Source organism: Lethenteron reissneri, chromosome 26 (genome assembly GCF_015708825.2).
Source record: "Lethenteron reissneri isolate LAM-NWPU_2019-01 chromosome 26, ASM1570882v1, whole genome shotgun sequence".
Taxonomy (NCBI): Eukaryota; Metazoa; Chordata; class Hyperoartia; order Petromyzontiformes; family Petromyzontidae; genus Lethenteron; species Lethenteron reissneri.
The window spans coordinates 6,411,741-6,439,718 of record NC_083804.1 but is presented as its reverse complement, the minus strand read 5'-3'; the positions used below and the strand labels follow the sequence as shown (position 1 = coordinate 6,439,718).

Sequence of the window (27,978 nt, the reverse complement as noted above, 5' to 3'; positions counted from 1 at the left end):
GACGAAGGGTTTCTTCCCAGAGATAACAGCCCGGAAACCCTCTCGGGACGTGGCTTATAACTGCTGCGGCGTGGCCCATGGCCATGCCCCCTTCCAGATCTTTCACGTGTCCTCTCGGGTTCACCCAGTTTGCGGAGTTTTCGGAGTTTGCGACCCGTACTTTTTACACCCCCCCCCCTCGGAATCGTATAGAACGGCCGATATTTAATCCACGCAGAAACGTTCATGTCGGTCACTAAAAGCAAGGGAGCATAGATCGACGCGGGAACAAAGAAGTACAGGGAGAATATGCTCCACAGCAGTTAATTAGTGCTTCCGAGAGTATAAAATTCCTACAACCCTGATACTTGGGGAAGGTCACACCTCCCGCTACAAAGAACCACCGCTTCCCATATTAAATAATTACTTGCAGACAGTTCATCTGGAAAATGTTCTAAATTAACTGATGTAACGACTATATTTACAAGCAACACAATTCCCGCATTTTTTTCTCCAAACTTTTTATTCATGGTAAATGTATATAAAGGAACAAAAAGTTATTTCATTTCAAGCGTAAACACGACGCATTGTCACACGATGAATGCGATATCAGGTAGTTTGAACATGATTAATCCATCAAATGTATTGCATTTTGAACAAAAATTTGATCACATTAGTGTAGATTACTTGACATTGTACCACTCAAATCACAGCTATTACATTTACAATAAAGTGTGCTTATTTTTAAGTTTCAAACGCAGTAAATTACAATGTGTTCAAGAATGTAGTGAAACACGTTTCAGGGCCACTTCATATAAATTCAGACATCATGTTTTTGACCATACATGAGAAATCCACAGCAGTTAATTAGTGCTTCCAACAGGAATTAAATCTCTCCATGATTCTAGGAATTGTTAAGATTTGTAACTATAAACTCCATTCTTTTATCCTTGGCGTGGTACGAATGCATCAAATATAAAGCGATATTCATGATAGGAAAAAGTCGATTCTTACACGTGCAATTATATACACTTATAGTGAGCGTCAGAATCTGTTTTATACGATCATCATATCCTCATTTCATACCGCCTGAAAGAGCACTTGAGCACGATCATTAAATGCAGGTCTGCTCACATGTCGTGGAATTACAGACAACCGATGATAGTTCATATCCAACAAGTATTCAAATTGCTTTACAATTGCAGTTATTAAATACAATACCCAAGTTGGTGTTAAAACAGTTAATAATATTCTGATGCAATCTGTTTCATGGCAGGTGCATGTAATACATCTCAAGCACTCTCTTGTGGTTATGGACTGGGGTAGTGCAACTCATACTTTACTGGATTTTAGTACAACAAAGTGAATTTTCGCAAGTTTACGCTTGGTTGCTGGGTTGTTTACTATCACTTCCTTTGATTTTTATAGGTTAGATACCAAGTATAACTGAAAATATAGTTATGGGAACAATAAAAAAACCAATCTCAAGCCTACTTCTACTTTGACACGTGCAGCGCAAAAACACACTTCAATGTTGTAAAACGTGCATGGGTTGGTGAAGCCGAGGTGGGATAGCAGCCAAGTGAATCTGGTGGAACAGGCTGTGAAGGTAAGTGGAAAAATGAGGCGAGTGGCAGAGTTAAGGAAGGAGATGGGGTAGCAAGTGGGTAAGAGGGGGGGGGGGTCACTATGGGAATAATGAGATGAAGAAGTCACCTGACTTCCCAGTTTGGGCGAGAACATAACCTGAGACGTAGGAAGGTGAAACGTTCGAGAACATTTAAACAGTTTTGCTGTTTAACAACATTTGGGAAGTGTCGTTAAATCACACTTTAAAATCCAATGTAAATAGTTTAAGTATTCTGAAATAACATAGTTGAATCTGCAAATGGCACTGTACAATGTATTGGAATATTTCAATGAGCATTAACACCATGATGCAATTAAGTTGGAAGATACAGGGTCCCAAGTATGAAGGAATGTAATATACAGAACCTCAAATAGTTTAACGTAAAAAAAAGCTTCATGATTCACATATGAAATAGAATTTTAAAAACACACATCAGCCTACATTTTATATGCAAGTTTAAAAAAACACTCTCGGTATGCCAGTTGGTTACGATTACCAGAGCTGAGTGCAAATCAGTGTGCATCTGTGTGTAAGAAAGTCGTGCCAAGGATGACGCGAAGTGAAGAGTAGCTCAGGAACACTTCCAGACACAAACTGCCATACTGCCTCCGAAGAACATATACAAAATGTTCTTGGTCTCGTGAGTGATCTCAAAGCCGAATCCCTCGCCCACCACGGCATGCCAGGAGGATCCAAACTTCTTGTCCATTGACTCCTTGATCATCTTGGCTGCAAGCTGTCGCACAGGTTGGACATCCGTCGACTCCACACACACAAACAATGTTTCTCGCCACTCCAACTATGCCGCCTTACAAGTTACATCTTGGATTGGTTCAAACATTTTTCAGCTAAACGTTTACAAAGCTGAAAATTACAGTTTAAGCACACATCAATTAGATGTTTGATGTTGACTAGTCAACGCCTAGATGCCACTACACTTAACTGATGCGTTTTCTCCTATATCTTGCAGCTGTTGCAAAATAGAAACCCATCCACAAAGGTATATGCTTATGATATATCACTATTAGGCTTTAGGTTTTCCCCTCAGTTGCCAACTTCTGGGTGCTACTCCAATTTCTGTCGTTACATTGTCATTCTAAAAACTACAACCTTCTTTTTATGGCTGTCTACAACACTTTGTGACCATGTCCTTCAAAAACTTCTAAATTGCTTGCCTTATGCTGACAATAAATTGGTAGCATCTTCAACATTCACGAACAACACTTACCTCATTGTTGGTGCCATATTTCTCACATGCTGTGACACACAGTTCCATGGTCTCTGTCCTCATTTCTTCTGGCATGTCTGTGTGCTGGGGCACATGCACACAAGAGAAAAACGTACTGGCATTCATATTGAGATACTGAATACCTAATTCGGTACCAGGCCAGATAAAAATACGATGCTGAATAATTAAATATTTTCGTATCACAAATGATTAAATTCCTTTGTCATTGCACTACTGAATGAAGGCCTCCCCACACTGTGCCAGTCATGGTGGGTTGTTTACCCATACTTCACCACCCTGTTCAGTGCGGGTTTCTAAAGGCCCGCGGTGTAAATGTTGGAACATACTGTAGTCAACTTTATTTAACAGCACTGCCCCCTGCTGACAACATATCCTCGTGGATGTGCATACACAGGAATGGTTGAATACATGCACTGTAATACATTGTATACTGTATAGAATGTATACTGCATTTACACGACATTTACTGTGCCCCGTGACTACGTGTACATGACATATTCTACAATGTTTTAAGTCCAGCGTCTCCCTTTGTAAACGGGCGGTTCCCATCTCCGTCAACAACTTTGAGCCAGTGGTAAAAACTAAAACAAAAATCCACATTAGCATGGCCGGGCGAAGTGACTCTTTCTAATGGAACGACTGTTAAACTGAACACAAAGTGATTACGATAAACCTGAGCCTTCGGAATGCCTTTTCACCACAGCGCCCTTAAGCGGGGGGTATTTATTAGATTCAAATATTTATTTATTAGATATCGTGCTAAGGAAGAACTTGTAATAAAACAGTTAAGGTATTTGATAGTCGCCTTTTGTAATTGGTGAAGTATAAGTAATATTTAGTACAACTCGCGTGAAGTGTTAGGAATTACATTATAGTTGAGCGTTTATTTAGTAGTAATTTATTAATGACATGTGTGCAACTTGTTTAGTGTTCATTTAGTAAACAGTTAACACAATAATTTAAAGTGTAAGTAATAGCAGTAAAGCGTTCTTGCATACCGAGTAGACAATTGTTACGACGCCGGTGATTCAATTGTAAAATAACCCACGTTAACACTATGATTTAGTCTTCTGGCCTTAGACGCTTGTTCGCAAGCATTATGTGTTTAATCTCATCATTGACCAGGCGTAGGCTACACAAACACTTTACCATGTTATTGGTGGCAGCACTCTGTAGTCTTCCCAACCCTGTTAATGTAAAGCACAATACGCTATCACAACCTATTTAGTTGGGACATTTACAATTTCTTTGGGATTATTTATTTAATCGTAGAGTGTTTAGCGGTTCAGTAATTTCAGTGTTGAGACGTGCATTATTTAGCAGTTAATCATTTAGTAGAACATTGTCGCTTGCTTATTTATCAATCGCGCGTTACTTATCAGTAATCTATACGGGCAATTTAGAAGTATTTAGCAGCAATTCGTTTATTCAGCAGTTGTTCAATCGCAGTGTTCAGCAGCGGATTGTTTATTCATCATTCAGCTCCATTATCATCGGCAGTTAGTTTATTTATCGCTAATTCATTACTCAAATTAAGTAAATCGCCCGGCCTCTTGCCCCGCGGGCTCGGAGTGGGGGGGGGGGCGAGAGGCGGTGCTCTCCCCCCCTCAGCCTCTCGGCTCGGCAACTCAGGAAACACGGGAGGCTCCTCGCCCGCCGCGAAGGCCGCGATCACCTCCGCAGGGCGCGAACGCCGCTGCTTCTCTCAACCATTAAAATCGCTCGGCTGCAACTTCAATCCCTCCCTTCCTCCTTCGCGGAGGAGGTGGCGCGTCGCGAGGCGGTCTACCCTGAGCAGAGGGAAGCTGTGCAGGCGCTTGTAGTCGGCCTCGTCGCGTCGGCTCTCGGCTACCTCCGCCATCGTCGCGTTGCCATGGAGACCGCGTCCGAGGGAGGGAGGGAAGGGGGGGTCAGGGGTCACCCTGACACAGACTCGGAATATTTAATCTTGATTCTAGATTTTATTTTATTCTTTATTTTATTTTCTTGGTTCTTTCGGTAAAGTCACGTAGAATGGAAATAATAAAATAAAATAATAATCGAATGTTTCATTTTTATTATTTTATTATTTCCATTCTACGTGACTTTACCGAAAGAACCAAGATGAATCCCTGCAGTTACGAAAGCTTTAAATCGAACTTTATTTTATTGTTTAATTTTTATTATGTTATTATTTCCCTTCTACGTGACTTTACCGAAAGAACCAAGAAGATGAATCCCTGCAGTCACGAAAGCTTTAAATCGAAATCTAGATTTGAAGTTTCGTGACTGTAAGGATTCATACTCTTAGGTTTTTTCGGTAAAGTCACGTAGGTAAAAATAAATAATAATTAATTAACCCGTAAAAACAAAGTTTTTCACTATAAATCCTTTATATGCGTGGCGGCTAGAGTCCTCTCGTCCTCTGGCTTGAGATGGCTGCCACCTATGGGTCAGATGATTGCCTGCCACCATTAAGCAATTGATAATTAAATATATATTTTTTTTCCTAAAGTGTAAAATTTTGGAAAAAACATTTTCACGAAAATACATTGTCACGCACAACGAGTCTCTGTAAAATGTCAGCTCAATTGGATCACGGGAAGTGGGTTAAAAAACGACCGAAAGATTTGCACGGTCGTAAGCACGCAAGCAAGCAAGTGAACTTAATATAAAGGATTTAAAAATAATAGAAATAATTGCCTCCGAAACGTCGTGATTTATTATTTTATTTCTATATGTTTTTACCTACGTGACTTTACCGAAAAAACCTACGAGTATTTAATATTGATTTGAAGTTTTCGTGACTGCAGGTATCCCATACTCTGTGGTTCTTTCGGTAAAGTCACGTAGGTATAAAATAAATCACGTTTCGGGCACAACACAAGCATCCATCATCAGGTGGGAAAGCATGGAATATCCGAATATTTAGTTAAACCGGAGGGGAAATCCGATGCGCTATAAAACTCTTTTTCACAGAATCAAATAATTTATACCGGAGGAAAATCCGATGAGTTTAAAAGCTCTTTTTCGCCAAAAAAGTATATCGGAGGAAATCCAAAGAGCTATAAAGCTTTTGCACAGAATTGGAAAATGTGTATAAAAATATCGAAGAATCTGACGCATGATAAAGCTTGTCTTCAGAGAATCAGAACATTTATTTTTACCGGAAGAAATCCGATGAGTGATGCAAGATTTTTCACAGAATCATGAATATTTAGTGATACTGGAGGAAATCCGATTAGCTATAAAGGTTATTTTTCAAAGATGTCCAGCAGGGGCAGGTCAGATGTGCAGAGTTTTACTAACAAGTATTACCTATAGATTACAAATAACATTTTAATATTGGGATATTTAAAAGCCCAACAGGCTAACCTTGGTTGACTTTGGATAATAATATACTAAGGCTGCTGGTAATTTAAAAATGAAAACACAGAATAAAGTAATGTTAGCCAGTTTATTTCTTGACAAAACAGGACTAGCATACATGCTAAAATATTTGAAAGCATAAATATAAAACATATGTTAAATCTAGCATATATACAAAGCCATGTATAGTCAACAAACAGCTGATATATCTTTAGGGAAGTCATATAAAACTATTTTACGGATTTCTCCAAGGTCACGACAGCCATTGGGTGCTGCCATACCGTGCCACTGTCCTTCCTTCTGCTGCACGGCTCAGCTGTTGCAGTCAACATCCTCAACACTTCCAAGTAGTGGACCGTATCTTGTAACTCAATTCGTAATATTTTATTCTTGTCCCTTACATAGGCAAGAAGCTATTTTTCGAGTTCAAAATAGTATTTTTTAAATTTATCAACTACTGTATTTAATGTCATGCTTGACTTAAGTAGTCATGAAAATCAAGGATAACGTGGAAAGCGGCATTGTTAAATATACACGTCATCAAGTTTTGCGTGCTTCCTTGTCCTTTATGGATCAGCAACTTCAACGCCGACGGCATCCGAGGACAGCTTAATTTCTTCGTCACCGAATCTCTTCAAACTCTTGGGGGTATTGGTGGGATGACTTCATAGAACCAAAGACAAGGTTTACTACCTGCATGACAAGCACTCACAACCAATACCATTTTGGGCATGTGGCTCGATTCTCTGGACTTGACCATGCTGTTCCCGATTCTGGATGCCAGGGGGCACCCTGATGGGTGTAGAAGGCCATGTGCTCTTGGCTACAAAAAATGTACAGCTATTCTCGAGTTCGGAATGGAAAGCAGCTTGCTTTCAGGATTGCCAAAGACATATTAGATTGGCAGTCTCAAGGTAGATGCTAGGAACATTTTTCAACACGTGATTTAACTAAAAACTAGCGAATAAAATTGCATATGTACAAGAAATTTATTAAAAATGACTTTTCCTTACCAATGTTGCCAACTCTCATAACTATCAATTAGTGTACGACTGCAGCTAAACATTTCGTGAAGAGGTCTGCTAATTTTGATCCAAATGGTCCTGATTCTCTGAATTGCATAATACCATCTGGTTCAGCTCTTTGTTAAATGCTGCAAAGGGCAATGGTTACTTCTTTAAGCGTAACAACTAGAATTATTTGAGTCCCGGGATGACTTTTTGCAAGAGATCTGCAAAACAAAACAAAAAATATGAGAGTGGACATGCCTCAATCATGAAATTATATATCATTCTTATATTCAAAAGAAAAAAATACTTAAATAATTACATTGTTAGATTATTATAAAACATATTAACATTTTTAATAACGATCATTGGAAACATAATTGAACATTTAGTAGCCAAATTTTGACTTAAAACTTTCGTGACTACAGGAATTCATATTCTTGGTTCTTTCTGTAAAGTCACGTAGATAGAAAACAAAAATAAAAGCAAAAAACCCACGACGTTTTGATCGCAACACAAGCAGTCTTCATGGATGAAGATATTGTAGACTGCTTGTGTTGCGATCGAAACGTCGTGGGTTTTTTGCTTTGATTTTTGTTTTCTATCTACGTGACTTTACCGAAAGAGCCAACAATATTTAGTAGCCAACAAACCACCTGAGCAAGCACGGTTTAAAAAAAGTTCTCTAACATTGACCACATAAGAGGATTCTGGAAAAGACTAATTAATATCAAATGCCAATTATGCCTAGGTTTTGTAGAACATGAACAGGGAGTCATCTAAGCTCGAATAATCCAAGGTTAAAATATTTTTTTTTGAATATTTAAATGCATTTACAAAAATAACAGCTACACTGAGGCCGCATGAAGACATATCTAACATAGTATAAGGGTAGTTGACAGATAAATTAATTAAGGTGTTTGTAAAATGAGCAAAACAAGTCATATACAAGTTGACAAATATATCGTTGGAGAGATATAACTATACACTTTGGTTCTTTCGGTAAAGTCACGTAGGTATAAAATAAAATAAATCACGACGTTTCGGGCGCAACACAAGCGTCCACCGAAATAACCAAAGAGTATGGATTCCTGCAGTCACGAAAGCTTCAAATCAAGAGAAATAAAACTGTGAAACAGCAGTGTGTGCATATTGAAGGTGGACTGGGATGAAAATGATGAAAACAAACAGTAGGTGAGAGTGGTTTTGAAAAATGTAACTCGGTAATGAAAAATGACCGGACGCTGAGCTGAATGACAGTGGCAGCCAAAGGAGGAAGCACGTTGAAAAGGATGTCCACTGTGGAGATATGGTAATGAAATCTGCTAAATAACTTTTATTACAAAACCATTAAAAATTGAGACTTGGGAAGGTCTTCACCAAGCCGTGGCTAGATCATGGATGGTGGCTGCAACAAGGACTTTTCATATCTCCACTATAATTAATATTTTGAGTTTCAATATATTTTCAGCACACTCAAGTGTCATACCTATATATTGCCAAAAGCCTCAAAAAGAAGTTTTGACTTAAACTCTTGCTCCTGTTTCTCCAGAATCATTTCAAGGTTTGAGGAGATATCTGGCACCCCTGGAAATATAAAAAAAGATCACTTTTTTTAACCCAACTCCAATATAGTATGTGTACATCATGACTTCTGTGATAGTTCATTAAATACAATATTTGTACGATACAAAATTTAAACATTTTCCAAATTATAATAAAGGATTTGTTTACAAGTGAAAAGACAGTAAATAAAACATCTAAAAAAAATCCATAATTCATTCAAATTAAATTTGCAACATTTACTTGTTTGCTTACTTGTGTGTGCAACCGAGCTGTAAATGCTGCCCGATGAAAACATGACAGAACCAATTATATTTTTAAATCCTTGCAACCCATGTGTTGAATAAAGATGTTATGTTTTATTGAAAAATCTCCAACTGTACCTTTCAATGAGAGAGTGACGGTGCCAGGCAGCACTCTCAACAAGCTGGAGTACTCCAGACGGGCTGCTACCACAAAGTTTTGCTCTTCAAATGTGAACCGATACTTGAAGTGCATGGTGGTGATTGCAGCGTTGTGGGAAAAGCTTCCCACCAGCATATCCGAGAACTTGCTCTAAACAAAAGAACATGACGATAAAAATGCACATTATGGCAATTCCTCGCCAACCGAGGGGGGTTTACATTCCTGAAAACCGCCGTTGGTTTTGCAAAACGGCGTTCAGCCTTATGGGAAACTTTAATACTGAGGGTTGAAGTTCATGGTAATTATGACGTTGATGAGGATGATGGGGAGGTGGTTGTCAGAAGTGTAGTGATCAGCGGTGACGCCTTATGGAGATGGTTGGGGCTTGGGTACTTTGTGTGGGACTGGAGGGGCAGTTCGGTTTGTTGGTGTGTGGACACACACTCGGGATGATTGCGTGAGGTAATTGGGGAACAGCTGTATTTAATAATGGTATAATGAAGGGAGAGCGTTCCACCTACATAAAGGGGGGAACTCTAGGATGGGTGAGCTGGTGCCTTGGCTGTGGCTGGGTAGCTCTGCTATATTTAATCTGTTTTTATGATAACTTTTACGTTATTTTAAATAAAGAATATCTGATGGATACCGAACCTCCTGTGGCCGCTTCAAAGAACTCTGAGCCTCACCCACCACGTAGTAACAGAAGGAAGAGGGGCGTTGCCCAGCCCTCTTGGTTGCACAATTTGAGGCCGTAATTAAGGGCAACATTATTGCAAATAAACAATAATTAAAGGTAAAGAAACATGGAATAATGCATAGCAATAGGGGTATGTGGACGCACGCATTGGTGGTTAGAGAGCAGTGGTGGGAGCTGGAAATGAGATGATGCATAGACGGAATACAGATGCGGGTGATTTAAAATTACAAGTGCCAGTCCCTGTGCTAAACTGCGGATACACAAAACTCCATACTGCGGTTAAAAAATTGGTATGCCAAAAGAAACCTGTGGATACATAAATACCGCGGATTTCTGTATATGAAAATTAATATTTCAATTGTATATATAAATATGAACAAAATATTACCGATGTAAATACAAAATTGCGAAATGAAGTCATAAGGCGATGTGCCGAATAAACTACAACAGCAGTTATCAAATAAAAAATTAAGTCATAAACATTTCAACCAGACTGGGATTTGACACATCAGCTTTCATCAAATAAAAAGTCCCGTCTCGTCTTTAAATGAGCATGCAGCAGTATCAATATGCATTCAGTCAGTAGTGAAATTACAAAGCCAGGCTCTCCAAACCAAATAAAATAAATCCATTGCAATTTCAATACTCTTCGTTCATCGTCTAATGTGTGACATGCGCATCACCTTGGTGCGTTCGACTTGCTCTCTGCGCGCAACAAAAGCATTGAGGTAATCGCCGAGAACCCAAATGAAATGCTGTAGGTTCTTGGCCAGGTGCTTCTCTGTCAGCTCCTTGAGCGGCACAAACTGCGGGAAGGAGTGTCGGAGCAAACGCGGAGGATCTTGCTTTTTCACCTCCACATAGTAGCTCTCGTAGTACTCGCCCCCAAATGCCGTTCCCAGCGTGAAAATCACCGTACCCTTTTCCCATATCGGCTGTGCAGTAATGCCTGGCAGACGAGGCATGAAGGACATTCAAACGTGTTAGGACAAATGCTGTACCAACGACAATAGCAACAACTGCCAGAATGTGGTTTATGGAGCTCAGGATGCACCGCTCACCATGACAGACACTGAATGACCACATTACTTTGTACTCATTAGAAGCTCATAAGCACAATAATGTGCATTTAAAGGGTATATTAACCAACCATATAGTACAGTATTTACAGTGTTGATTAACAAGGACATTTTTCATGGTTTAGTTGCTTTAGGTAGTTAAATCCTAATGGATTTGGTGACAACACCAAACCAAATGGCGAAGCAGAAATTATTCTTGTAAGATGACAAGATAAAAAGCAAACTGTAAGTTTATGTCAAAATCAGGGAGCCTGGAAATTGTTTGAGTTAATGTGTAGTGGTATCCTTTAATGCTTCCATTGATTTATTTTTTGGAGTTCACAGGTGTTTGCCATTTGGTCGATGGGCTGGTCAGTATTATGGCCCCTTTGCCCACCTGCCAGACTGTAGAGATGCATCATGGATTGTAGTTTGATGGTTTTAGCCCTCAGGACGGCTTGCTTCTGCTCGATGATGGGATCCCGCGGTATTTTCGTTGTCGGTGACTTTACCACATCTGCCAAAATCTTCACATACACACAAGATGTCAGTACAATTTGTGGCTAAACCATGTTTCATACAAATTCTACACTAACTTAAAATTTAAAAAGCACAAGATTTGTAAATATGGATGAATTGTATGGCTGTAGACGACAATACGTTACTTCAGAAATGTGACATGAAGGTTTCCATGTCAACATATTCTGTATGTGCATCACACATTTTTACCGAGAGTCCATATAATGTCAAAAGTCTGTTTAATTCACATTAGCAATTTCCCATCAGTAGTATCTGATTCCTCCAGTATAAATACATATTCTGATTCGAGTCGGCTTCCACCCTGCTGCCACTGCCCGATGTGGACGTTACATACCTGTCAAACCCTTTTCAGTGCCTCCCTTATTACAGACCAATTCAGACCTTATTGGTCACCCAGTGCCCTTTATAAATCTCAATATTAATCCTACAAAAGTCCCATCACAAGGGAGAAACACAAACAAAGACAAAATAAATGTGCCCGTATTTAATCGGCTGTAGCGCCGCACGGACCTGAAAAACCCAATTTCCCCGTACAAGAATACGGAGTCAACCCGCATGGAGTCGACAGGCAAATGAATGACATTACACCTTGCTGGGTCTGCGGGCGAGCTCATTGCGCAGGGCGTCTCTGCGCCGACGCAGGCGAAGTACTTCGGCGTACGCGTCCCGCAGATCGTGATCCTTCCTCTGCGCCGAGAGCTGCCGCCGCGCAAGCTCCGTGGCTCGAGCCTCCAGCGAGTCCAGCTGCTGCATGACGCCTTTGCAGGTTACGCACCAGGTTGGAATGATATTGTTGTTATTTACATGCAAGAAGTGGGCAGAGAGAGAAACCAGCATCATATTCACAGCGGTGAAGGTGCCAACCCGCGAGGCAGTGAGGAACGAGCTAAAATAAAGGTGTTACTTTTTGCGTACCAGGAGCTGAGGGGTCGAGCTGGAGTCCCAGGTTAAAAGAAACTCAACTGCAAGAAGTCTTCCCACGGAGGGTCGAGCTGGGATCTCAGATTGAAACTCAACTGCAAGAAGTCTCCCCACGTCTGTTGTGGCAAAAAAGGTTTTATTTTGTGAATAAAACCTTTTTAAGCTATGAATTCCTTGAGAGTGCATTTTCTTTGGACTCTTCGCCTTTAGCGTTCTCTGGTCTGACACTGGTGGTTGAGACTGGGCTGCTGTCTCTGGAGTAGATTAATCAGTTTCAAAGACAAGGCATGTCACGATATCACAAGAGCATGTTTGTTTGCATGTTCACCACCAAGTACCGTGTGAGATTAATGCAGGACTTGATTCCTTGCTAAATGTTTCTATTTGGTGTTTGAACATCTTAACACCTTCTAGATTTGAAGTTTTCGTGACTTCCAAGGGTCCATACTCTTTGGTTTTTTCGGTAAAGTCACGTTGGTAAAAAAAGGAAATCAATTAAATCACGACGTTTCGGAGGCAACACAAGCTTCCGTCTTCAGGTGGAACCGTCACAGCAAACTTGCTGTATCAAGTGAAGAATAATTGCTGTATCAAGTGAAGAGACCTCTAAGATAGAATTTTGCTGTGACGGTCCCACCTGAAGACAGAAGCTTGTGTTGCCTCCGAAACGTCATTTAATTTATTTCCTTTTTTTACCTACGTGACTTTACCGAAAAAAACCTCCTTTTTATTGCCAGAAAGGGGTTAAAAACCTATAGTTTTTTTCATACTTTGTATTTATTTTGTTACTTGATCAAATTAATTGTAAAGCGAGTTGGGGGGGGGGGGAGGTTTGGCCGATGATCCATCATTCTCACTCAGCCGCAAGTCGCCTTCCTTATTCACAATTAGAATATTTATCTATACTGGAGGAATATGATGAGCCCCAAAAGCTCTTTTATCACAGACTTTCAGTCCGGGGGCAGGTTCTAACGTAACAAAACAACACGACAGCAGTGACCTTACCGTGGTTATATGCGGGCATATTTCATTATCCGCCCACGTTATGTCGAAGACACACAGTGCAGAGATCCGACGCTCCTTCCCACAATAAAAAACACACATTCTGAAGTGCATCGATTAATTATTGTACGAGTGAGAGAGTCATCCAAATCTTACCTCGATTGAGAATCGAATTCGCCTCTTCCATCGCAGCCACGGCTTCTCTCGGCCAGCTCTATCCCTTTGTAAAGTGCGGAGGCGAGAGATGTAAAACAAAACTACACTCTGCGAGGCTGTATTGGGGACGAGGCGAGTGGGTGAGACTTAACAAGAGGGGGTGTGTTGACACACACACACGGCGGTGAGGCTGTAGATGGGTGAGGCTGGAGGTGACGATGTATACGAGGGCGAATTAATATCTATTGGGGATGTAGGCTGCGGTGTTGGGCCGTGAAGCTGAAGTATGATTCTTTACGCGATTTGATGAGTTGTGGATGTGCGAAGCTGCGGGTTTAGGCGGACGAGGCTGTTTGGATGGTTGAGGTTGTAAATGATAAGACTGTGACGCTGTATGGGTGTAGGTAAAGCTGTACGAGTGAGGCTGTGTGTGTATTGTTGAGGCTGTGTAGGTGAGACTGTGTGTATGAGCGAGGCTGTATGAGCGAGGCAGTGTATGAGTAATGCTGTGTGTATGAGTGAGGCTGTGTGTGTGTGAGCGAGGCTGTGTGTATGAGTAATGCTGTGTGTATGTATGTACGAGGCTGTGTGTGAGTCTGTGTGTATGAGGCTGTGTGAGTAATGCTGTGTGTGTATGTATGAGGCTGTGTGTGAGTCTGTGTGTATGAGGCTGTGTGTATGTATGAGGCTGTGTGTATGTATGAGGCTGTGTGTATGTATGAGTCTGTGTGTGTGAGTGAGTCTGTGTGAGTCTGTGTGTGTGAGTGAGTCTGTGTGTGTGAGTGAGTCTCTGTGTATGTGAATCTGTATGTATGAGTGAGGCTGTGTGTGTGTGAGTGAGTCTGTGTGTGTGTGAGTCTGTGTGAGCGAGGCTGTGTATGAGTGAGTAAGGCTGGTGTATGTGTGTATGTGAATCTGTGTGTATGAGTGAGTCTGTGTGTGTGTGAGCGAGGCTGTCGTTACCGCGGCTGTAGTCGACGCCGACTTCCGCTCTCACTTTCAAAGCGAGGCGCGAGACGCGACGCGCGGGAAACTCGATTCCGCGGCTCCTATTGGTCGGCGCCGCGCACGTGGTCCGGCAGCGGCCAATCACACGCCAGGTTACGGTGACCCCCCCCTCCGCCGTTCCTTTGGAATCCTATGGAATCGCTTCGGTCGAATCGATGCCAAAAGAATCGACAATGAGATTCTTGTATCGATCCCTTCCCTCCACACTGTTTATATTGGTATTTTTTTGCTGCGATACATTTCCATGTGGTGGTGGTGGTAATGATGATAATCCACTTGGTCGGGCAACAATTTGTGATAGCCAGATCGCTTCTCTAAAATAAATTAATAGTGAGCCTTAGCTGGTGAGATATTTTGTAAGTGATTTGTTTACCTTTTCCTATAATTTGCGCTCCTATCGCGTTTTTTGTGTGTTCTTGTTGTTAACGTTCCGAGCCGCCCCTTTGCTGTACATCCGTGAGAATAAGAAGAAAACGCTTTAAAGCTCCACGGATTTCTCCGGCAAATAAATATTCAGACTCCGTTCGCGGGTGACGTCATAATCTAGGCGACGTCAACTTCGCCGCCATCTTGCTAAGGGGGAGTTTGTGGGCGGGGCGCCGCGCACGTCGCTGTCGCCGCTTGGGCCACGTCACGCCCCCTGCTCCAGCGAGCCGCACGGGGCAAGCTCTCCCTACCCAAGATGGCCGCCCGGGACGTTCTCTGCCTCTTCCAACTTTGTCTCGGCGGTCGCGCCTCCACGTGTCTCGCTCGCACTCCCACACACAGCCACCACGCCGCTCGCACACCGCACTCCACCGCGCTCCACCACGTTCCAACACACGCCACCGCCTGGTCCCTACTTCTGTGCAGCAGTCGCTCAGAGAGGAGGCGGCAGCGGACGGGCGCGGGGAAAACAAAACAAAAAGAGTCGGTGGCGTTTAAGAGAGAGCCAGCAACGCGGTAAGATCTCTATTCGTAATTCTTCCCACAAATTACTCCCGTGACGCGGTTGTTCTGGCTTGGAATTGCATCGTCATCAGCCGTACGGAGGAAGAGGAAGACGAAGGGGGCGGAGAAGCCAAGGACAGGAACCAGTGTGTGGGTAAGATCTCCACGCTGCGTGGCGATGTCGGGCCGCCTGGTGCAGTACGTGGTGGTGCTGGGAGATCTGCAGAGCGGGTTGGGCTGGCCGCTGGGCGCGCTGGTGGCGCAGGCGTGCCACGCGTGCAGCGCCGCCCTGCATCTCTACTACGCCGAGGCGGACACGCAGCGCTACCTGGGCGACCTGGACACGATGCACAAGGTGGTGCTGCAGGTGCGACGTTATAATGCACCTCAAACAACGAAGATCCCCCATATAGCCTTAACAGACTGTAGGGGCAAGTGCTGTTAGCGAGCACCTATGAAGGCCGGAACGGTACACGATGTTTACACACCGCACCAGGTACTCGTTTGAGGTTGAGTCGACCTAGAGGAGGCCCAGGACCGGTTCAGATAATCGTCACTGGGTGTTTGCCGTGAGCGGGAATCGAACCCGGGTCGCCAGGTTCGTAGTGCAGCGCGCTAACCGCTGCACCACCGCTCCTCACCTCGGGCCCATACACACGCCCTGTGTGGCCCAAAAAAAACCGATGGTATCTTGACCTCAGCTGACCCAATTCCATGTGACCTGACACCCACCCGGTCCTTTTGACGACACATTACCCGACCCCCACATGATCACATCCGCTTTGACCTCTCTGAACGCGACTGCACATGACCCCTAAACCAGATCCAGTTGCACCTGACCGCATGTGAACCCACGACCCAACAACCCACGCCTCTAATCCAACTCGTCTCAGTGCCTCATCCGCTCTTGTCCAAGCGTTGAAGAATATAAAGCCACGGAATACTGGTTGTAGGGTAATGTTAAAGGGGGGACGGTAGATGATAGGGGCGTTCGTTATATCACCTTACCAAAATAAATGTAACGTATCAACAACATGACATCTGAAACCGTTTCTGCTTCCCCCACCGCCGACGCCAAACCCGCTGAGACCAACGTGGTGAAGTATGGCCAAATCACCTCCACGGCGTGGGGAGGCTTTCATGCAGCAGGTGGAGTGACAGAAACCTTTACATTCTCGTGGATCTGGTTTATTCCTGTAACATGAAGCAATTGCCCGAGTCGGGTGTCGTATGTGTTGACTTGCCTTCCCGGCAATAATAAACCGGTAACAAAAAAACTTTACCGGCTTGCTGCACGTAATAACATGTCTAGAGCAATACACATAACACGTTCACCCATTTAACCGAGACATGTAAGAAGGGTACTACCGTTATTATAATGGTTAGCAGTACACCGAATTTGCAATGCAGCGGTCGCCGGTGCTGTACCATCTCCCGGCGCGGCAATTTAAAAATTGATGCATCATTCGTTACGATAATTCAATTGGAGTCGGTTACCAACCGAGCCCCCAAGACATTCGGTTTTCCTGTCATCTATTCTGAAAATTGTTATCCAGACCCTGACACCGGCTGTATGTTTGTAGTTTGCGTGTCACTCTTCCTGTGGTCACGTGGATTTTTTTCTCTCCACGTCCTCCGGTTTTTCCCACATTCAGAATCAACGTGCGGTTAGAGTATTTGGCCGCTTTAAAACGTATACATGATAAGCCACTTAGTTGGACTATCATTTGCGGCTAGGTCGCTCAGTGGGCCTTAATAAAAATACGCGGTGGTAGCCCATCCACACACTATCTCGGCTCAAACCTGATTAGCTTCCAAGTTTGGGGACATTTCGTGTGATTGTAGACGGCATAAGTCAGTGCAGCTGAATTGCATTGTAGAGTACTGTTACTTCTCTGCTGCCACGCATGTGGTCTCCACCTTCACCAACCAGCGTGGAAAACGTAGGTCAAATAATCGCCCACGTTGTGGGTAGGCCCTCAGCCAGCAGTGGATTTGCAAAGTGTGCTAAATGTTGTCGCAAATCTTGTATATGGAATTGTAATTGGTTTAATTTTCGCATCATTGCACCTCTTGATATTCAAACTCCCGTGTTAGATAAATATTCCCGTGTTAGCAGTAGGTTCAGCTAATTTCTGCTCAGATGGAAAGAGATTATGGGCCTTTAAAATCAAGTACTTTATCCATTAATTTACAACTTCCCACAAATACACATGATTTGCATCACGTGCACATGAATTTAACAGTATTTTATATGCATTTATCAAGAAGTTTGTTAAATTCATGGAAATTACTTAATGTCTTTGCCACTCCCAATAATTACTTTCATTTACTTTGACTGTTTTATTGGAAAAATAAATGTGCAATTTCATTTTTCAAAATGCACAATGAATAATAAGTCGCCCCAAACGTTCATTATGACTAGGTTTCATGTAAACTTAGATCTTGAAAATCATGGCATGTCACATTCAGCTGCATTGCACCTGGGAAACTGGCCAATAATTTATTCCACGTGGTCAGTTTTTTTTTATTAGAATTCTGAAAATGAATTTTAAAAACAATTGCTCTAGAATGTGGCCTTTTGACGCTGCCAGCGATGCTGTTTGGCTTGCAGGCAGATGACAAGGATGCCTTGATCCAATTGTCAGAGAAGCTCACGGTGGAGAATATCCAACACAAACTGTGGGTGGAGCAGCCGGAGAACATCCCCACGTGCCTGGCCCTCCGACCGTACCCCAAGGAGCAAGTGCACCACTTGCTCAAGAAGTTCAAACTGCTCAAGTGACTCCAGTTTCGTGATCAACATCGATTAATGGACAACGGCCCCGTGATGCGTTTGCAATACAGATTGTGTATGGTTTCGTGGAAACTGTTGGGATAGTTACTGTGGTAAATATCTACACTTAAGAAACTTACAAATATACCCTGAGAGATTTGAAGGGGTATGTCCGTTATTTAGCCATTTTAAACACAATCACTCTACCACTTTTTTCAAGTCCAATTCAGATGGCTAGTGTCACAGCAGTTCATATGCATGTGCTAATACTAATTCTGGCAATAAATCTGAGCCCAACTGAAATCTTTAACCAATTCAAATGTATTTAGTGACCTGCATTAGCCAATGCACAGTGCTGTGACGTCAGTGTAGATGTCAGGACTCACTTCAGAGTATCAGCTGTAACACCTTGTACATCACAGCGAATTACTAATTTGCATACTCATCCGATATTCAACTTCATAAGTTTGAAAAATGCAGTTCCAGATGAATATTGCCGTCATGGGAAACATGTCTTCCTACTGACTGAACATGTGTTAATTCCAACACCCAGTTATTAGAAGGGCGAACTGTGTTATAGGATAAACACATGGACACTTTCTAGTATTTGAAAATTTGTTTTACTGTTTAGATTTAAAATAGGCCCTGGTAATGTGCTGCAACGTTTCCCTCTCACATGTGTTGATTACACACAGTGCACTATGGATTCACTTTGTAAAAAAAAAATCCGAAAGGGGAAACATTACAAAGGCGAGCAAATAAAGAACACTGGTTCATTGTTAGATTTATTTACATTGTATTAATAAAGCTAACAAAAACAGCAAATGTAGATACATTTGAATGGCTTCTATCTGTAAAAGCTGCACGAGCTTTTGAGATACATATTAATAATAACAGTCATTAAGGGCAGGGCTTGTAAAAAGACAAATGAATGATAAGTCATTACATAAGACCCCCTCATACTTTTAAGTGTCTATATGCAATACGAACAGAAATGCACGCAAAAATGGACTCAATGCAATTTAAATGGTACATGGACTCATGCATACCTGTGGTGGAAAGCCAGAGAAAGATAATCGTGAAGTTTTTTTCACAAATCTCATCTCGTAAGCATCTCCCAACAAGACATGAACACATCGGACATCTTACAAATGTAAAAAAAAAATGGGGAAAGTAAGATTTGTTTTAGTTGAAGATTTCTATTCATAATAATATGCACATACATTGAAAACAGTTTGTATTCTTTTAGGCAAAGCAGTCAAGCATTATACACATTATTTAACTATACAAGCATTCCTGTACAAAATATTCTCATCAAGGGGAACATGTAAAACACTTCATAATCTAATAGACCTACGGTAAGAATAAAAAAAGGCTTCAGCTGTTCCGAACTTTACACACTTTCAGAAAATGTCCATTTCGTTTAAAATATATATTTCATATATTAATGAAAACATCTGCAATCGATGGCGCTAGCATTGCTCTTCCAACAATCACCCCGGTTTCATTCACTTAGCAAAAACAAGTCCAATGCCCATGATGAAACGTTTTGCTCTCTCCTTTCTAACCACAATATTGACGATACACGGCTTGAGTTTATTAATACGCCTGCTTGTTTATATGTGGCCGGAAGAGCACAGGTGAAGCAAGCATTTTGCCATGACACATTGCTGCAAAGTACGCAGGGGGAAAAGTCAAAAAACGGCAAGTATCGATGGTGGTGCCATTGCGCACTATGAATTTGGTTGACCATTAATCATCGTGTAAATCCATGTGAAATAAAATTCCCACGGTACCTATTCTCGCCTCCTGATTAATACATTAAAGTTATATACACAATCGACCTCGTATGCTTGCTCAACAAATTGTCTAAATTCGCAAGACGCTTACATTTTGCCTTCGCAAACAGTGAACTGCCGCCGTTACGTAGGTTGTGTCGTGTGCGCTGCAGAGCGGGACGTGCCAAACATTCATAAACTCTCGTGTTACAACGGGGATAGCGATTACCGATGTTCATAAAACTTGGGGTAATGGTTTAGTTACATCGGGGAAAACTTCATTATTGCTATATCATTATGCACACTGAAAATATAGCTTTCCGACGTGTTTTCGGGTTGTTACCACGTGTCGTTCAGATTGGTGTTCGTCGTTTTGCTCCAATTGCTAAAGAAGCTCCCCCCCCCCCCCAGCACGTGGAGCGAAACGTCGGACCATAAGATACGACCTGAAAACAGAGCCGTACAGTATGACTGCGAAAACGTACGCAGTAGTACACTGAAAAGATGCTTAAAACTGCAAATTCAAGGCAAGTTGGGAGGTTATTTTAAAACGGCATGTCTGCGAAGTCGTTCATTGTTATTGTATTCAACAAATGCCTTGTGTGCAGTCTTAACACTTTTTTTAAACTGACAACAATACTGTGTATGCTGAAATTGCAGGAAAGCTGCCTCCAAAAAGCCAAATTCAGACTTTAATTACAGGAGAGGTGGTCCATTAGGAAGCCATATTACACAATTGAGGCCAATAAACGCAAGAGTCGAGGGCATGGGTAGCTTTTTCTAGACCAATAGGATCCACTATGCTGACAATTAAAATACATGCATTTTGTACACTCAGGTGTACATTCCCAAAGACCATTTTTTGTGGTATTGTGTAGTGTCGTTTTCATAGCTGTCTTCCAGTTAAAAAAAAACACCCCCCCCCCAGCGGTCGGGCTTAGATTAAGTCATGCTCGCCCATTTGTCAGTTAAAACTCCTATTGTACGAGACTGAGGATTGTATGATGCAATCAACCAACCTCCAGTGTGCGATACAAAATAAACTACAACATGTACACACTTGCATGAACAGATACGTTTGCATCGTTATTTACCCTGTTTTAATATGGCTATTCGGTTCAAATGACATTTTAACAATCCATTAAAATTATTGCTTCTCTTACGATTCAGACATTGCGCTCACACAAAGCTGGCATAAGCTAAAAGCTGTACTCGCGTCTTCTCACTACCCCGCTAATCACAATCCAATGAAAATGTTTCCCCTAACGAGTCGCACGCTTTGTACTTTTCTCTCTGTTGTCCTACAGCAAGCATCCTTATTTGGTCTAAGAGTGTAAAAATATAGCAATATATCTGTTTTGGGCGATTTTTATTTACAGCACATTGAGCAGACTGGGCACGCACAAAAACTAAGGAACAAACTACAGGAAGTCATAGAAACGTAAAAGCAATGCGGGAAAGCATGAAGCATTCAGACAGGATTTAGTGCATTCGCTGGAAGGTGAGGGAGGGGTTGGTGGTGGTGGTGGTGGTGTTGCTCGTCAGGGATTGTGCTGCCACTGGGAGTGATGCATCTTGGCCGAATTTCATCCAGCGTCGCAACTACATTCACATCATCGTCTACGTCTGCCGACTGCCCCTAGGAAGGGGGAGCAGTGCGGGAATCCCATGGCTTCTTTTCAAGCTTTCTATTCCACCTCACGAGGTCACCCTGCCAGCAAATGACCACTCTCTCTGAATCGACCATTCGAGTCCTTTTATAACCAGGCGAGCACCCATCGAGATAAAATTATTTTTTTGCGAGGGTATGCTCCGGGTTAAAAATTGTTCCAATTTTTTTTTGCAGGCCATAATGAAGCCTCCCTGCATGTCCTGAGTTCGTCCTTTTGCTCGGCTTCTCTGTGCCGTCAATAACAAAACGTTCGTGTCCCATTTCATGGGACATGCCGCAGTACGGGCGACGCTGCGCCATTCGTTCACACTTCACAACGACGTCTCAAAGTCGGATCTCCATCCCAAGCTGGCAGACAAGTATGGCTTTTCATGATTTAACAGTCCGCAGCTTGCAGTTTGAAACTTATGAAAATAGTACGCATCAATAAATGGAGATGCTACTTTTTTTTTCTTTTTGCAAATGAGCAAACACCATAATAGGCATGTAGTGCAGTACGTGAGCACAAATCACTCCGTTGGGGAGTTTTTGTTTTTTTGCGTCGAAGTAACATCTCTGTACCGCGTAGCTGGAAGCATTCTTGGATACGATGAGAAAAAGAGCACGATGCAAAAAAAACACGGCAACTATGCAACTTTGCTTCCTTGGGTTTTGAGAGGAGAGGTGGTTGCGGGCGAGGTTGTAGGCGCAGTACACGGGAGGCAACTCGCTCGGCACAGCAGATCTCGACCGATGACTGCGGCCGGAAGAATTGCGCCGGCTCCTTCGGCGCCCACGCGCAGAACAGAGAGGACGAGGAGGAGGAGCAGCAGGGGAAGAAGTCACTCCATGAGCAGCTGCTGCAGCAGGGAGTTGCGCTGTGTCTGCGCGTTGTTTGCGTCCTCCGCTGCCCCCTCCTTGACCGGCGCCGCTCCGGCCGCCTGGTTGCCCTGGTTCAGGTAGGAGTTGCTGCCGAGCACGTTCACGGTGCACTGCACGTCCGCAAACACTTGCACCTGCTGCACCTGTTTTGATCGCGCGCACGCCACAGGCAGGCCCCCAAGGAGGGCAGGGGGTTGGTGCTGGGCAGGGGTTGGTGCTGGCCAGTCTCGATTATTCTCCCAACGGTTCCCCCCCCCCCCCCCCCCCCGTGGCTTTTCAAATTAACTTGAAAAAAATCCGCTTTAGCAGTATAATAGTAACACCAGTTTGCCGACCGCCAGGTCGTGTGGGGTTAGAGTAAGCTGTGATATGTACTTCCATCAATTCCAATGTCTGACCAGCATTGGCGTGAACGATCACTTGCAGGGCTGCACCTTTACCTTATTCAGCTTTACATTTCTGAGGAGTTGGTGTCAATGTTGAGTGGTACTAACCCCACCCTCATCATGTACGTGTGCAGCCCTATTGTCAATCCACTGCTGGATGAAGGTCTCCCCACGTTGCCGTGGGGGTTATCAAACCACACCGCACTGGTCAGTGTGGATTGAACAGGGGAGCATAAACGTGGGTGCATAGAAGTACACAGTACGATAATGCATTTAGCCATGCTGCCCTCTGTCCACTACGCACCAATAGCCCAGTGCCACCAATAGGAACATTGCCCACTGCTCGTTTGAATGCAGGCACACCTTGAATTTTTTAATTGTTACACCCATAAACCGTGAACATGCAGCATTGACGTTCGCTATTTCTACCCACAAGGAACTCGTTAACCCCAGCCTCTGTGCCACAGTTCTCGTCTCTGGTTGTTAATCATCATCACGACTAGGAGAGCAGTTCACGGTGCATTTCAGCTTCACTGCTGCTGTTCTTTGTGAAACACTCTCACGATGAACGGTGAAGGAAATATTACCTTTTCAGCTTCGGACATGGCTGCAAACTGATCGTAGCGCGAGTGACCATCTTGGCTCATGCTCTGCCTCATTACACCTCCCTGTTTGAAGAGACAAAGTAAATCTGGTGTCAACCCTACACAAACACAGTCGTACGCATTTAACAGGGTAAAAACACCTCACTCACCACTTTCATAATTAACAATACCTTACAAGAGTGCAGAAATAAATCGTTGTTCTCCTTTACATCAATACCCCCGTGTCTGTCCTCCATATGTTCACTAGCCTGCTCTGCCCAGCGTGGTAAAATTTGTTGGATCGCTAAAGGGCTGTTAATTATATATTATTATAACACAAAACTACATATCGCGCAAACCTGTTGGGATTCAAAGAGCGGTCACTGCCCAAAACACACTAATAATAAATTACAGCCCTTTCAATCTACTGCTTGATGATGGGTGTTATTTAACCATACCTCTATTAACAGTTTCACAATCACACAAAACTGAAAGCACCATCACCATCCAAATGCGGGTGAATAAGTCAGATAAGCTGAGTACGTCCTACACTGCAGCTATTTTATGAGCAAATTATTTCCATCTGAATTGCAGCCAGAATGCGTTGACAAAACCACGTGCAAGTTAAATGCTTTTTTATCACGACACTAACGATTACTTATATCGGTCGGCAGCTTAGCGTGGTTGGCATCGGCCTTGGTTCAAGGAATGAAACGGAGCGCCCTGGTCCAAATTTCACTCCCCACCCGACCTCAATGCAGCCCGGCGCCTGGGCCCCTACAGCTTGTGGGCTCCCTGTGCAGTTGCACCGCCTGCACACTCGATCGCTAGGCCTCCGACGAACTGCTCCAAGAATACAGTGTTTGTAAAAAGAAGGCTACCCGTGGTTTATCAGCCGTACCTGCTCAGTGGGCATGGGCATAGGTCCGGGGCCCATGCTCATTTGTCCGTTGCCACAGGTGGTGCTGGCAGAGCCGGTCGTCATGGAGACAGAGATGCTCATGTTGTTGTAGAGGCTGGAGTCGCCCTCCTGCCCAAAGGGCTGCTGCGTCGGCGGGAACACACCGCTGCAGAGGTGGCGGTCAGGGCAGTGGTGGGGGGCGACACAACAGAGGCCTCAACATCATGTGCTCACGATGTAACCGCAACTACCACCAGCAGCAGCAGCAGCACTGGGTGCCTTTGCAAAAAAGTTACTTTGTTCTGATTTCTCATTGCTAGAGATTTTAGAAGGAATGTAACATCATCTCGTATTTGGCGATTTCCAAGAAATACTATAATTTTAAATAATATAATTAGGATAGGCTGATGACCAAATTGTCTGGGAAAGCACCCGCTCTCATCAAATCTTAGGACACTAAGCAGGGCAGAGTCCTGATAAGAGCTTCGATGGGCGACCACCTTGCTCAGATTGCTACATGGCTTGCGGGGCTTTGTGGTTGGCAGTAGAGGCAGTGGAGAAAATACATCTCTGCACTGCACTTCTATGCTGCCATGTCTATGCTGCCCACCTTCACCAACCCTCACTGACCAGCATGGTGAAGTGTGGTCAAATAACCCCCATGACCCGCACGCCGTGGGGAGGCCCTCATCCAGCAGTAAACTGACAAAAGGGCTGAAAAATGTACATATAAACACAACATCAGCTTCAAAGGTTTTAAACTCTAATTGGCCGCCAAAATACCCATTTTTTTGCGATGCCTTCCAACTAAGGGTGAAAGCGTTAATGCATTCGCTCTCTCCGTCTGAAGGAAGGTCGCACCATCATCCTCGTACAGATGATTCAATATTCACTATATAACCATCCAATGCACACAAAACTTTAGGATCAAGTTTTGTTGCTGTTCGGGACTGAGGCATTTGGCCTAAGGGTTTATTAAAACTGCGATTGAAGGATAATTATCCATAGTCGACCAAGACAATTTCCACGTGGTATCATCACGTGCGACTGGAGGCGGGGGAGTTGCAGGTGGTATAACGTTATTACCCCTAATTCAGCACTTTTGAGGACAAAGGCTTGTTGGAAGTTCGGTATCATAATTTTTATTAATTATCCGGACGTCGCCACTGACCTGTTGTTGTTGGTGTGGCCACCCTGCTGCCAGGGCCCAAGCTCCGGGGTGGTGGGCAGGCTCGGAGACTGCGGCATCCGCGCCCTCATGCGACCTCCGGGTGCGGTCGGGGAGCTGAACCCGGGCTCGCACGTCTGGCTCATGGCTGCTTGCGATGTCCACGGTGGGGGGAGGTGGAGGTCAGGGCGGGGGTCATTGTGGCGACAGCAAGTTTAAAAGAATTAGTCAAATTTAACGGACGATCGCATGTTTTACGGATCGAAAATTAAAGCGAAGCTTGTGACGTTTTGCTGAGAATGTCGTACGGTATTTACACAGCCGCGTGGCTGTTGCAATGGCGCATCGACGTGCGCCAGCACACGTCCACTCACAAGGTTGGAGCACAGTTTTGTCAACATTGTTACCGTAGTTTGTCATCGAATATACATTTTACTCTTAGTTAACTTAGTTAAAATACAAGTCAGATAAACCATACACGTTTCAGTTCAATAACACGAACAGGACCTATAAAACACACAATAATAAGGATGCTTCCAAAATTCAAAACTCGACCGCAAGCTTGGACGCATAGGGATAGCCCCGGCGTGCACGCACCTGATCGCGGGAACTGGAACACATTCTGCTGCATCTGTTGCCCAAACTCTCGTCCCGTAGGGCTGCCCGCCGGGATTCCCATCATGCCTCTGTTCACAGCGGCCGCCCCTCTTCCCATGCCCCCAGGAAACATGGTGGCACTGGATGCCCTGGGAGATGTTGGGTAGGGCATATACTGTTGCTGCTGTTGTTGCTGTTGTTGCTGCTGCTGTTGCTGCTGTTGTTGCTGCTGTTGTTGCTGCTGTTGTTGCTGCTGTTGTTGCTGCTGTTGCTGCTGCTGCTGTTGTTGCTGCTGCTGTTGCTGCTGTTGCTGCAGCTGGGGCTGTGGTTGTGGTTGAGGCTGGGGCTGGGTCTGGGGTTGAGGCTGTTGCTGAGTCTGCGTCTGCGGTTGTTGCTGCTGCTGCTGCCCCTGGGAAGGCATCCGGGGCATGCCCATCATGCCCCCAGGGCCCGGAGGATATCCTTGCTGCTGCTGCCGTATCATCATGGCGCGCTGCTGGTGTTGCATCATCTGCCGGTGCCGGCTGATGAGCTCTCTCTGCCGCTGGGCCAGCATCTGCGCGTTTAACGGAGGCTGCTGCTAATGACGGTAGAGAGAAATAAAAACAGTTAAATATCCCCATCACGCACACAGCCTCCCGCTCTCCACGAGAAAACCTGCGTCGAATTTAGAGAATGAATACGGAGCCATTTTTTCTCCTAACCAAATTTTATGAATATGATAACACAGTTGGCTGCGTACGGTGCGAAAGAAGTTCAACATACATGCGTATACATTCATACAAATGAAAGGAGTGTGGCGATAATGCAATTATGTCATGTGCAAATGGAACCGAGTGGGCATAAGGGGGCATTTTTCCAAGTGCTACAATAAGAAGATGAAATTCTAGATTTGAAGCTTTCGTGACTTATAGTTTTAGGTTTTTCGGTCAAGTCACGTAGGTAAAAATAAATAATAGAAATATAATATATTTCTATTATTATGTCTATTATTTTTATTATTTAGTTTAATTTTTACCTACGTGACTTTATCGAAAAAACCTAAGAGTAAGAAAATGAAAGCCACACATTTGATGACTGCGCTAATTGTGGACACGGAAACAAAGGAAACTGCTGTGAAAGTGCACGTTCGTAAACACTTTCCCAGTTTGAGGACCCAGAAGGCACTTGGAAACAACGAGATGGCTGCACCCTGCCGCCTTTGGTTTGCAACGAATTACACACAACAAGCGCTTCGTATTTATGGCTCAGGCCACCAGGCAGCTGGATTTATTTGTGAGGGAAAAAGCAGGTTTGCACCACTTTTCAGTAGAGGGCAAAACTTGTATAAGAAGAGGAGTGATTCGAAGAATCTTCCACCAAGTTATTGGTGTAAATGGGTTTTGCGACAACATAAATTAGGAACTGCAGTCAAATAGAGGTGAGCCCTCTGGTTAAAGCGTTACCGATAGAAAAGGTGGGTTTAATGTGTCTACAAATGTTTGTAATATACAAATTGTCATTCATGTTTTAACATTTTGGATGTGCTAATATTGTACGTGAAGGATGAATTTTTCAATATATTAAAATAACAAATTACACAATAGTAATCATTTATAGCCATTTGTCAACCCAATGCTTGGTGAAGGCTTTCCCTATGCTGTGTTAGTCATGGGGGTTGTTTGACCATATTTCACCATGGTGGTCACTGCAGGTTTGTCAAGGCGGAGAGCAAGCAGGACCGATTCGGATATCACTTGCCAATGATGTTGGGAATCAATCT

At 43.6% G+C, this 27,978-nt stretch overlaps 4 protein-coding genes across 9 annotated transcripts in view; 1 reads left to right on the top strand and 3 right to left on the bottom strand.

Moving 5' to 3' along the window:
- Window positions 1-493: 493 nt before the first annotated feature.
- On the bottom strand, window positions 494-4,734 carry DNAL4 (dynein axonemal light chain 4). Of its 2 annotated transcripts, none has more exons than XM_061559926.1 (3): window positions 4,648-4,734; window positions 2,838-2,921; window positions 494-2,345 (listed from the first exon to the last, which is right to left on the bottom strand). In XM_061559926.1, exons 1-3 carry the CDS (start codon window positions 4,717-4,719, stop codon window positions 2,181-2,183), a joined length of 321 nt encoding a protein of 106 aa, XP_061415910.1. In that variant the 5' UTR covers window positions 4,720-4,734; the 3' UTR covers window positions 494-2,180. The 2 variants fall into 2 exon arrangements, with proteins under 2 accessions (XP_061415910.1, XP_061415909.1); XM_061559925.1 differs by having other exon boundaries at window positions 2,838-2,930; window positions 4,648-4,722.
- A 1,546-nt stretch (window positions 4,735-6,280) lies between these two features.
- On the bottom strand, window positions 6,281-14,653 carry CENPO (centromere protein O). Of its 2 annotated transcripts, none has more exons than XM_061559919.1 (8): window positions 14,519-14,653; window positions 13,556-13,619; window positions 12,065-12,234; window positions 11,334-11,463; window positions 10,562-10,827; window positions 9,160-9,331; window positions 8,703-8,800; window positions 6,281-7,437 (listed from the first exon to the last, which is right to left on the bottom strand). In XM_061559919.1, exons 2-7 carry the CDS (start codon window positions 13,584-13,586, stop codon window positions 8,703-8,705), a joined length of 867 nt encoding a protein of 288 aa, XP_061415903.1. In that variant the 5' UTR covers window positions 13,587-13,619; window positions 14,519-14,653; the 3' UTR covers window positions 6,281-7,437. The 2 variants fall into 2 exon arrangements, with proteins under 2 accessions (XP_061415903.1, XP_061415904.1); XM_061559920.1 differs by having other exon boundaries at window positions 13,556-13,613; window positions 14,519-14,597.
- A 579-nt stretch (window positions 14,654-15,232) lies between these two features.
- On the top strand, window positions 15,233-20,068 carry PTRHD1 (peptidyl-tRNA hydrolase domain containing 1). Of its 4 annotated transcripts, none has more exons than XM_061559923.1 (3): window positions 15,251-15,505; window positions 15,586-15,860; window positions 18,108-20,068. In XM_061559923.1, exons 2-3 carry the CDS (start codon window positions 15,672-15,674, stop codon window positions 18,276-18,278), a joined length of 360 nt encoding a protein of 119 aa, XP_061415907.1. In that variant the 5' UTR covers window positions 15,251-15,505; window positions 15,586-15,671; the 3' UTR covers window positions 18,279-20,068. The 4 variants fall into 4 exon arrangements, with proteins under 4 accessions (XP_061415908.1, XP_061415905.1, XP_061415907.1 ...); XM_061559922.1 differs by having other exon boundaries at window positions 15,577-15,860; XM_061559924.1 differs by having other exon boundaries at window positions 15,233-15,848.
- LOC133347554 (nuclear receptor coactivator 3-like) overlaps window positions 19,277-27,978 on the bottom strand; it is a 178,022-nt gene continuing 169,320 nt past the window's right edge. The window contains 5 exon segments of the mRNA XM_061559918.1: window positions 19,277-22,723; window positions 23,554-23,634; window positions 24,452-24,617; window positions 25,623-25,767; window positions 26,217-26,796. Of these exon segments, the coding sequence (XP_061415902.1) occupies window positions 22,541-22,723; window positions 23,554-23,634; window positions 24,452-24,617; window positions 25,623-25,767; window positions 26,217-26,796 (1,155 nt within the window). The 3' untranslated portion in view covers window positions 19,277-22,540.